The sequence below is a fragment of the Tupaia chinensis genome, unplaced genomic scaffold (assembly GCF_000334495.1).
Source record: "Tupaia chinensis unplaced genomic scaffold, TupChi_1.0 Scaffold146784_1, whole genome shotgun sequence".
Taxonomy (NCBI): domain Eukaryota; kingdom Metazoa; phylum Chordata; class Mammalia; order Scandentia; family Tupaiidae; genus Tupaia; species Tupaia belangeri.
The window spans coordinates 171,691-183,703 of NW_006206638.1; the positions used below are offsets into that span (position 1 = coordinate 171,691).

Sequence of the window (12,013 nt, forward strand, 5' to 3'; positions counted from 1 at the left end):
CTGGCAAATTCTTTCAGGTTTTGTTTGTTTGAGAAGATTTTAATCTTTTTTTTTCCATATGAAGGATAATCTTGCAGGATACAATAATCTTGATTGAAATTGTTTCTGTCTTAACACTTTCAATACATCTTCCCATTCTTTCTTTACTTGCATTGTTTCTGTTGAGAGGTCCAGTGTTGATAGTAGTGGTAGGGTGTTGCTTGGGAAATGCAAATATTGGGTTCTCAGCTCATGGTTCCCTGAGTAAGAACTCAGTGGGAAGGAATGTAAATTCTAGTGATGTGGACTGAATGAAGTAGCCTGGAAACAAGGATATTGGGTCAGGGAAACAGGAGATCTCGACAGAATTCCATGGAATAATGGGGCTTGAAATGCTGGAGTCTCTTCTTACCATTGCACAGTTCCAAATTGCTACACCTTGACAAGTATGTCCCTCTTTAGAGTCCTTCTGTGCATAAACTACTCCCTTCCCCCATCAAGGCTTCTCATATCACTCCAAAGAAAAAGGAAATCAATCATAGACAGTACTTACAGTGCAGGATAAATGTGTTGAGTATATTTTTTAGTTTCAAAATGCTTATATTTTCAAAGCTTAGTAGATTCTAGGCAATGACAAATCTAGAGTTAAACTGCTGTTGAGATTACAGTAAATCTTCAGTCTATAATGAGGAATAATTTTTGGAGCAGCTGAAGGGGACTAGCAGGTGGCATGGTGGTTAAGGGGCTGGACACTCCCACATGGCTGACCATGGTTCAAGTCCTGGACCTGACAGTTTGCTTTCTCACTTTCCTCTCTCTCTCTCTCTCTCTCTCTGTGTGTGTGTGTGTGTGTGTGTCTGGTCAAATTAAAATAAATGAATGAATGAATAAAATAGAATAAAATAAAAAGAAAATCAGTGTGGAGCAGTTGAGCTCTACTAGAGGTTTTTTTTTTTAGAATTTTTTTAAATCTTTCTTCCTTTCTTTCTTTTTTATTTCTCTCTTTCTGTCTTTCTTTTAATTGAATCAGAGAAAGTGAGAAAGCAAGCCATCAGGTCCGGGACTCAAACCACAGTTGGCCATGTGGGAGTCCAGCACCCTTAACCACCACACCATCTGCCAGCCCCTCTGCTACAGTGTTTAATGTCACTCTCTTATAGGTCAGAGATATTTCCCAATTAGAAGTCAATGAGATACCACCTCACTTCCATAAGAATGGCTAAATTAACAAATTAAAAAATGGTAAGTACTGGTGAGGTCTTGGCGAAAGGGGAACTTTCCTACACTCTTGGTGTAGGAAATGTAAATTAGTGCAGTCACAGCAAAGAACAATGTGGAGGTTCCTCAAAGACCTACAAATAGAACTACCATCAGATCCAGCAATTGCACTCCTGGGTATCTAGTCAAAGGATAGAAAAACACTCAGTTGGAAAAAACATTTGCACATCCATGTTTATTTCAGCATTATTCACAATTGCTAAGATATGTAACCAAACCAAATGTCCATGAACAGATGAATTGATTGAAAAGTGTGGAATATATACACTACAGATTACTACCCAGTCACAAAAAAGCAATGAGACCCTGGCATTGATAGAAAGTGGATAAATATGGAAGATTTACTGCTTAATGAAACAAACCAGACTATAAAAGAAAGGTATTGTATATCTCCACTCAATATATACTGTATGTTAGGACACTATGGCAGAAACTGAATGATTAGAAGGTATAAAAGCATGGAGAGCAATGGTGATACTGGAGACAGCTTGGGAAGAGGGTGAGAAATAAGGCAAGGTGAGAGGGAGGGAATCAAGGAGAAAAAGAAGTGAAACATTTAAGGGACACAAAAATGGAAAGAAATCTGTTGATTATAATGTATATTATAATGTCTTTGGACTGATATGCAGTGTATTCATAATGAGAAATTCATTTGGTATGCTGTAATGATACACAGTTGTTGAATGTAAAAATAGGTAAATAATAATAAAAAGTGAAATATTAAAGAATACCTAAATGTGGGACCAACAGGTAGTGTAGTGGTTACATGGCTGACTGGAGTCCCATGTAGTTGACCGTGGTTTGATTCCTGGACTCGGCAGCTTAAAACTCAAGCAGGATGTGTACATGTGTGTACCCAAAATCCTGAGAGAAGAATGGAGGAGAAGGGATTGTGGCATGGCCATCACCACTGAGGAGGTGATTTCTCTCTTTCTGTTTCTCTGTCTCTCTGGCAAGCACACACACCCTATAACAAAAATCGTTCTTAAGAAAAAAAGAATACCTAAATAAATAAAGGTGTATACCAAATAAATAAATATAATGTGTACAGACAAGTTATGAATTATAAAATAGTGTGGAAATAAAAAGTTATGTAGTAAACACTGTTTCCTCTTATTTTATTTATCTTTACTTTTTTATTTTTTATTTTGGAGAGGTTTTTGCTATAGGGCGCATGCGCTCACCAGACAGACAGAGAGAGACAGAGAGATAGAAAGCAAGAAATCACCCCCCAGAGGGGATGGACACGCCACAATCCCTTCTCCTCCATTCTCCTCTCGGGATCTTGGGCACGCACGCACACGTGCCCAGTGTGAGTTTAAGCCACCGGGTCCAGGACTCAAACCGCGGTCGACTACGTGGGAATCCAGCAACATGGCCATTACGCCAACTGCTGGTCCCAGCACTGTTTCCTCTTAATGTAAGAAAAAAATGTCAATGAAAAGTTCAAAATAGTAGAGCTTGCCACTATCAGGTCAATGGGCTGAAGCAAAGCATTGGGAGTATTAATGGAAATAGGTTTTCTCTCACCACCAGAGAGGTGGAATTATTGGAAAAAATGATTTATAGTGCTGTTTTAATATGAGATGTGGAGTATATTCCCCCATAATAGTCTTATCTATGGACTTGCCAGTTATTTAAGCTTTGATGTGTAGAATGCCCTTTCACACACTAAGCTATTGTACTCTCAAGTCCACAGGAACTCTACTTTCAACATCCTATTCATTTTTATAAGCTGAGCAAGCAGGGGTTAACAGCACAACTCATGAAAATTGCATAGGCCAATAGAGTTGCTCTCTTCTCCTTGAGCCTCCCAGAAGGGAAAATATTTATCCCAAAGGTGGCCCCTCCTCCCAACTTCTGAGTCTTATAGAGGAGACCCAAAATAAATACAGCCTTGGAGATCAGAGACCAGAGAGCCCCACTGGCTCCAGAGAAAGTCAAATCAATTCCCTAGCATGGGGAGAATTGCTTTACTCACCATCAAACTTCCAACCCTAGATGGGGGAGAGGAGGTCACCCCACATGACTTGTGCTGAAATAAGGAAGGAAGGGGAATACATAATGGAACTAAACATTTGAGTGAGAGATATAGAGAAGGAAGGAAGGAAAGTGAGCAGTCACAGACACTGACAGCCACCAGAAGTTCAAGCCTTTTTGGCAGCTGGAGGCTGGAAGAAAGGACAGAAGTGACTTGGACTGTGATGGGGATCTTACTGGGCTTACTGTTCCTGGGTCACCTAATGGTGGTCACCTATGGTAAGGCAGCAAATGGGGTCTTGCAAAAAGCGAAGGGAAGGGGATTATTTTCAATGCTTACTGAGAAAGGCTATTTCTCCTGTGCAGGTAAGTGTTCTCAGCCATGGCTGCAAGATCTTTCTGCTTTGGGTGGATGGGAGAGAAGTAGTTGAAGGATGCTAAAAAAAGCTTGGAGGCAAGTTTGTATAGAAATACAAAAGGATCTCTTCCTGGGAAATATCTGCATGATCTCTTAGTACTCTTATTTCAGAGACATCAAGAAGGCTTGTGATACTATCCAAATTCTTCTCCATCCACTGTCTTTCACCTGAAATTCTACCATTAGACTTAACTCTTCTGCTTTCAGAATTCCATCTTTTTAAAGATATATGAACTCCCCCCCCGCCGAAAGAAATGTTGCCTAAGAGCTAGACGGGACCTTAGAAGTTACCTATATCACCCTTTACTCTTATGAACAATTTCTTAGCAATATCTGTTCATACACTTTGAGTAACTACTTTCCAAGACCATCTAGTCTATACAAGAGCACCTCCAACTGCTGCTTGTATTAAACTAGTGATAAATCTATTTCCTTGTGGATTATATGCAAAGGACACAGCTCTGCTTCTATAACCCTCACAGAATACATCGGTTCCTTCTGACTTGTGACAGTCCTTCCAAGGTCTGAGGAAAGGAGCTAAGTCCCCTTAAGTCTTCTATTTTCCAAGCTAAACAGACTCAGCTCCTTCAGCTTGTTCTTTATGGAACTTGATTTTGTGCTTACTTCTGGGATAACTCACATTCCGATGATGATGAATCACTTTATCAGGGCTGTTTTTAGGAACCTATACTGGACACATATCCATCCCAAGGAGGCCAGAAAACTGCTTGGTAGCATCATTTACTTGGATCTTCCTCAACCCTTATTTACAACCCTTAAAAGTTTTTTTTTTTTTCTTCAGGAAACTAGGGTTGGATAACAGCTAAGTGAGACCCTAGATAATATACAAGGGTTCTTGTTGCATCCTTGTTTATTCCATCTCTCTAGAGGAAGAGGTTGGACAGGTGTCAGTTTGACTTGTAAGATCAGAAAGAACCCAGCTTTCTAAAGTTAACTCAGATCAGGTTACCTTGACTGACCTGGGGCTCTGTAAATAATCAAACTCTAGAACCTCAGAGCTAGAAAAGACCCTGAATTAAATCAACTATGAGGAAAATAATTTGTCCCAGGCCATGGAGCACTAGTAACAGAGTTAATGTTCCTGAGAAAGCAGTGTTCTTTCTGCAACTACATTATTTTCATTCTCTAGCAAGTTTCAAGTACACCTCTTACTGTCTCCAAAACTGTTGATTTGAGCTGGGACTTAGAGGGACGGGCAGGAGCTTGAAGGAACATTTTATAAAAGTTAAACTTAAATCTTTGTATGTGTGTGTCTGCAAAACACATATGAGTACTCAGATGTGTCTTGTCTCTTCAACAGCCTGTGAGCTCGCCTAGCCCTGAAAGCAGGCGTTACATTTTTGTATAGAGCCTTATACTATAGACCTGAGGCTCAGGATACAATAAATCATCAATGATTCTTCTCTCTCTCTGGACCACAGTGTCCAGAGGAGATTTACTTAGCTGAACTAAAAGGGACCTGTCATCTGAACAGCTCAGTGGGACTATGACTTCACTGTCAAAAAATCCAGATTCAGCTATTAGTCTTTTCCTGTGGGGATAAGATACATGTTGAAATAATGATAATAAAAAGAAATCCTAACATACACATTTTATAAACATTTTGAAGATTTTATAAACATTATGAACATTTTATAAATGTCATTATCTGAATTAATCCTCTATCCAAGAAGCAGCTTATGTAAGAGGCCTGGCATGGGGGGAGGGGAAATGATAGGGTGATATTTCCTATAAAAGATATGCACCCAGAAAACTATACTTTTTTTCCCCATCAGATTTATTACAGAGGCTACAACAGACCTTAGATTTTCTAAGTCCCAGTTCACAGGACCAGAGTGGTCCCCATTTGCTTTCTTCCCAAGCCAAATCCTCCTTTAACAAAACCCTTTGAGTCAGTGTTCAACCTTAGTCTTTTTTCTGTGGGAGATACAGGCTCTTGGATACTGGGTTAGATTTTTCAGAAATCACCTGGCAAATTGGGGCATAATTTATTGAGTTGTCAGGTATATAGTATCCAGCCCTAGGGTAACATCCCTGAAACCATGTCAGGCAGGCCCAGGTAAGGGATTTGTGATTTCAATTAAAGCTGGTGGTTTAATAAATTTTTAAAGATAAGAAAGCAGTATATCATCTGAAAGCCTGTATTTTAGGCCTTTGGGCCCAGTTCTGTCTTTGTTATCTGTGTGACTATTGGTAAGCATCGTTTACCATGAAGGAATGTGACTCAGTGGTTTCTAAAAGCCCTTCAAACTATGTCATTCCAGAAGTCTCCAAATTAACCCATGTTATACTAAGCAGCTTGCCATTTGATGGTTTTGAGGTATCCATAATGGGCAGAACATTCTGTCAGGTAGGAGTCTCCTGAAATGAGCATTTCCTACCAAGTCTTCTAGGAAAATAAGTACTATCAGTTAATTTGGACATTTCACATTGGCTGCCAAGCCAACCCTGTTATTGGAGGCACAGGCTGTTGTGTCCTCTCTGACTTTCTATAACCAACAGCCTATTACTCAGTAGATTCTATTAGGTTGGAGAGGGTGATTCCTTGCCTTCTCATGTGATAATTTCTCCTTTGGTGAGTGTAAAAGCTGCCAATGATCCAATCAAATCAATCTGTTTACCCAGAGTAAGACATATTGAAGACTTCTATAGCACAGGGGAAAAAAAACAAGAGAAATATGAAAAATTCCCCTTAGGGAGAGGATGAAACTGACATTAATAGGCTCCATATGCCAACCACATTCTAGGTGCCTTCACACTTATAAGTTCATTTAATATTCACAATAATTAATATGCCAGCAGATGGCATAGCGGTTACGTCACTGGACTTCAATGGGGCTGACCATGGTTCAAGTTCTGGACTTAGAGACTTGAAATTCACATGGGGCATGTGTGCATTCATGCCCAAGATCCCAGGAGAACAGAAAAGAAGGGATTGTGACATTGCCAACCCTCTTAAGGGGATGATTTCTCACTTCCCCTCTCACTGCCTCTGCCTCTCTCTGTCTCTCTCCAGTGAGTGCATGTGCCCTAAAGCAAAAACCTCTAAAATTTTTCAAAATAACCCTCTGTGGAATGTTTATTATTATTTTCATTTTATTGATAATGACCTCAAATTGAGACAGGTTTCTGAGTCATTCAAGGTCACACAGAGAAATATATGGTGAGGCAGACCTTGGTGTTACCCTTACTACATAATTGAGTTCAAAACCACTTTCTTGATAACAGACTAGTTGTTCTTCTAGGCTCGCTGAGCACAACAGAGATAGTTGGAAGGTATAATCAATCCTATTTTTGTCATCTACAGTTTGGAGATCAGGGAACTTGAATAGTGCCATGTCCTTTTTATGTGATGCCTGTGCCTACCGTCCACTCCTTCTTTATTCTCCTAATGAAGAAAATGAATGGAAGAGGAGAGAATATCAAGAAAGAGAAACAGAAACAAGATGGGTAGAAGAAAAAAATGGAGAAAGCAAGGACAAGGGATGAAAAACTACTAGCTGGGGTTACTGGGGGGGGGGGAAAACCATTCTGAAAAGACTGGTTACCAACTCTGTCTCATGTCTCCATTATGGAAGCTTTACCTACTTGGAGAAGTGACTTTCAAAATTGGGAAACTGGGACTGGCTGGCGATGTTCTTGACATAACAAAATGGGCTATATGAGAATATCCAGCAAATTTCCAGAAAGGAGAATGTGAGCTGAGCCTTTCAGTGACTCTGAGATCAGAGGAAAGACATTTATAAACATAGAAAAAGACATTTTCAGAAACACCAGATATCCTCACCGTAGAATGCTTTTGTGTTGCCCAGTAGAGGACTGTGAGAACATTTTTCATAGGCGGGGAGAAAGATTGGGAAGTACCAAATGGTGATTATAGGGGAAGAGACCATTAAACCAAGAAACTTGGATGGTTTTCATTAGGCTTAAGGATGGTATATTTGCATTTGCACGTGGCCAAAAATGTGTAATGTCACTTGTGTTCATGTGATATGATGATAAACTATCTGCATGGATATCAAGGCATGAATTATCAAAAACACAGTGAAACCCGCCACTTTATAAAAGTTAACCACCAACTTGAACACGTAATCATTTAACTGCTATTTCCATTACGGTCTATTAGCACTGGAACATCAAGGATTGGAAGGGATGTTAAAAAGTAATGTCTTCTAAGACCCAAAGTTCAGAACTTCTTCAGACAGTAAAGTTCTTTTCAGACCAAACCAAAATCTGTCCCTCTTGTATTTCCATTCATGGATTTGAGTTCTGCTCCCTGTCAAGTCTGAAACTCTTCAAAGAGTATTTTGTGTATCTAGCACTAATCTGGACTTGAGGGTTGTTTATTTGTTTGTTTGTTTTTAATTAATTTATTTTTTCCTGCTTAAGGTCTTATATTGACCAAAATATGCTGCTGATGTTCTAAGAGTCCCTGATGAAGTCACAGTCCAGAGGTTAAACTTTAGTATCCCCATTAATAGAAGCCTTGCTGCTTAACAATATATTCTGGGAGCTAGGAACCATACTCCTACATAATTCCCATCCAAAAGGTGTCATCTTTCATCAGCTGGACTGAAACCTGGGAGTTCTGGGTTAAATAAAAAGTTTGTATTCAGTAATAGCACATATTTTGAATCCATCTCCCATCAGAGAGACATAAGGGTATTATTGTCTAAATACAATCCACCATTACTGACCCCTGTCAAATGAAACACAAAATCCTCAAAATATGATGGAAAATTCTTAAAGGAGGTAATAACTGTTTTTTTTGTGTGTGTTTTTGTTTTTGTTTTTGTTTTTTGGAGAGGTTTTATTTGCTATAGAGCATGTGCACTCATCAGAAAAACAGAGAAACAGAAAACGAGAAATCACCCTCCAGGGGGGATGGCTACACCACAATCCCTTTTCTTCCATTCTCCTCTCAGGATCTTGGGCATGCATGCACATGTGCCCAGTGTGAGTTTAAGCCACTGGGTCCAGGACTCAAACTGCGGTCAACCACATGGGAGTCCAGTGACATAGCCATTATGCCAACTGCTAGTCCTGATAATAGCTGTTTTAAAGTCTTCATGGTTTTCCTCCTGGGTTTTCCCACTCCCAACAACCCAGCAACAAAATTCTCTCTTTGCTTCTACCATCATTCCCACCACAGCTAGCTCTAGGAGTTTACCTTTCTCCTCTCCAGACCAAGCATAGACAAAATATTCTCCCCCTTAGGATGGAATTTTTCAATATATCTTTGCTGAGAACTAAGAGAAACCAAAAGGGAAATATACAAAGAGACAAATCAGGAAATATAGGCTTACAAAATGCAAATTTCATACATAACCGTAAATAATAATTTCATTAGACAAGAATGTTCATCCAGGCTTGTTCCTTTTTCCAGGTTCACCCTCAGAATTGCCTTTTGCCCTGCCTCCTTATTCTCTTCCAGAGAAGAGTTTAGGGTTAGGACCTCAATCACTGGGACTTTCTTAGGAAGCAAAGGGATGAACAGGATCCAGGGTTCTTTTTTTGCTGAACGCTGAAGCACCTCCCCCCATTTCTCCCAGTGTGTATTCATGCAGAATGAAATAGACCAGATATAATTTCTCAGGATTTTTGTACCCAAACCTCTTTTGGAAAATGTTGAGAGAAAATAAAATTTTCATGGATTTGCAAAACATCAGAGTTGGAGAATCCCTAGAGATCATTCCATCTAAACTGTCCTCAATATAAGTGAAGAAAATGGCTCCTCTATGGTAGGAGATAACTTACCCAGGATCATTTCACAGTAAGGCCATGACAGAAAAAGGATTCAAATCTCACAAGAGCTAAACAATATTAAGGACTTTCCCTCTGAGGTGTGGTTCTTATTGATGGGAAGGTTGTCAAAGAACAAAAGGGCATAGAGGAAAGCTGAGGAGTGTATCTCAGAAACCTCTTGAGGCCTGCCACTGCCACTCTAGCTCCCAGGTGGGTATGCCATCTATGTTTGTTTCCTTCCTCTGTTCCCCCTTCAGGCCATCCAATTCTGGAAGCACCAGAGAACATAATAGGACCCTGGAAAGGAAATGTGAATATTCCCTGCACCTATAGCCCCCTGCAAGGCTACACCCAAGTCTCGATGAGATGGCTGATACAACGTGGCTTAGATCTAGTCACCATCTTCCTACGTGACTCCTCTGGAGATCATATCCAGCAGGCAAAGTACCGGGGCCGCCTGCATGTGGGCCATGAGGTTTCAGGAGATGTGTCTCTCCAACTGAATACCCTGGAGATGGATGACCGGAGCCACTATACATGTGAAGTCACCTGGCAGACCCCTGATGGCAACCAAGTGATGAAAGATAAGATCATTGAACTCCGAGTCCAGAAACGTGAGTCATTTTTGGGTAGAAAAGCACTGATAGCCCAAAACCCAGGAGAAGGCTATAATCCTAGGCACATCTGAGTAATCCAGGGACAGTTGTTTATATGTACATAGGTCACTTCAGTCATATTTGCTAATCAGAGTAAGTGGACAGGCATATGATCTTCAGGGTCATTACTCCCACAGTGGAATTAACGTTTTGAAATGAGTTCCTTGCTTTCAATATTTCTTATATTTCTTGCTTGTTTTTTGTTTGTTTGTTTGTTTGTTTTTATTTTTTTGTGGGTTTTTGTTTTTGTTTTTAGAGAGATTTTTGCTATAGGGTACAAGGTGGGAATCCTGTACCTTAACCACTACGCCACCTGCTGGCCCCTGCCTTTAATTTTTACCTCTTCTAGTTTAACAGAAATTCCAACATGCATAGCCTGGTTGTCCTTCTTGGGCTCTGTATAGAACTTAGATGTTGACAAACAAGTCTTGGGGAAAAGAAGGCAAGAGTTAGTTAAAATAAGCTTTGCTGGCTTGACAACTTCATAAAGATCTGGCCTTGATAATCAAGAAGTGTAGATGATCCAATAAGTCTATTTGAGACTTAAGAATATATGTATATGTATATACTTCCCTTCCAAGTTAGGAGCCTCCTTTAATTTGAGTTACAGATAAGTGAATGCCCATATGCCCAGAAGTAATTACTTGGCCTTGCATCCCCAAATCCTTATGACTTACCAAAACCTCCTCTTTTGTCTTCCTTTGCAGTCTCTGTCTCCAAGCCCACAGTGACAACTGGCAGTGGTTATGGCTTCACCGTGCCCCAGGGAATGAGGATTAGCCTTCAATGCCAGGCTTGGGGTTCTCCCCCCATCAGTTATGTTTGGTACAAGGAACAGACTAATAACCAGGAACCCACTCAAGTAGCAGTCTTCAGTACCTTATTCTTCAAGCCTGCAATGGTGACTGACTCAGGTTCTTATTTCTGTACTGCCAAAGGCCGGGTTGGTTCTGAGCAGCGCAGTGACACCGTGAAGTTTGTGGTCAAAGGTGAGCAGTCCTTTTTCCTGGTGAACTTCTTAGCAGACCACCACAGAAAAGCACCCTTATGCTGGTGAGAGGTTGGGAAAGTGGGGTCCTAGGTGGGCAATATCTGTACAATCACAAAGAAAAAGAATTTCAGGACAGGGGACAACAGAGCTAGAGGTGCTTTGTCATGTTATAAGTTAAGTAGATAAAGATGGCAAAGGGAAAAGTGGCATTTATTATGTATCTCATATTTGCCAGATACAAACTGTAAGACCTAGATGCATTTTCACTTTGAATTTCAACAAATGTCCCATGAGATAGCTATTATTACTCTCATATTATTGAACAGGAAACCAAGAATCAGAAAGAGGAATCTACTTGCTCATGGTCTCACAGCAAGAAAGTGAAAATCTGGATTTGCACTCAGATTTTATGCTCTTTCCACTATATATAATTGTTTGTCATGGCAGAATCAGATCCTGGGCATCCTTTAGAAATGATAGGGTTTTTGTTTGTTTTTGTTTTTGAGAGTTTTTTTTGCTATAGGGCATGAGCATTAGCCAGAAAGACAGAGAGACAGAAAGTGAGAAATCATGCCCCAGGGGGGATGGCCACACCACAATCCCTTCTCCTCCATTCTCCTCTCAGAATCTTGGGCACACACACACATGGACCTGGCGTGAGTTTAAGCCACTAGGTCCGAGACTCAAACTACGGTCGACTACATCAGAGTCCACCGATGTAGTCATTGCGCCATCTGCTGGTCCCATAGAAGTGATGGCTTTTTATTTGCTTATTGGGTTTTTTTTGTTGTTTTGGGGTTTCTTTGATTGTTCTTTTTTTCTCTCTTCTCTTTCTTTCTTTCTTTTTCTTTTTCTTCTTTCTTTCTTTCTTACATTTTATCATGGCTTTACAGTATACATTTCTTTTTATTTTATTTATTTATTTATTTATTTATTTTTATTACA

At 40.1% G+C, this 12,013-nt stretch overlaps 1 protein-coding gene across 1 annotated transcript in view; it reads left to right on the plus strand.

Annotated features, from left to right (window-relative positions):
* Positions 1-3,332: 3,332 nt before the first annotated feature.
* The window catches only part of VSIG4 (V-set and immunoglobulin domain containing 4), a 35,000-nt gene continuing 26,319 nt past the window's right edge, over positions 3,333-12,013 (plus strand). Inside the window, exons 1-3 of the mRNA XM_006169137.3 lie at positions 3,333-3,516; positions 9,679-10,035; positions 10,785-11,066. Coding sequence (XP_006169199.1) covers positions 3,462-3,516; positions 9,679-10,035; positions 10,785-11,066 — 694 coding nt within the window. The 5' untranslated portion in view covers positions 3,333-3,461. The remainder of the gene's footprint in view (positions 3,517-9,678; positions 10,036-10,784; positions 11,067-12,013) is intronic.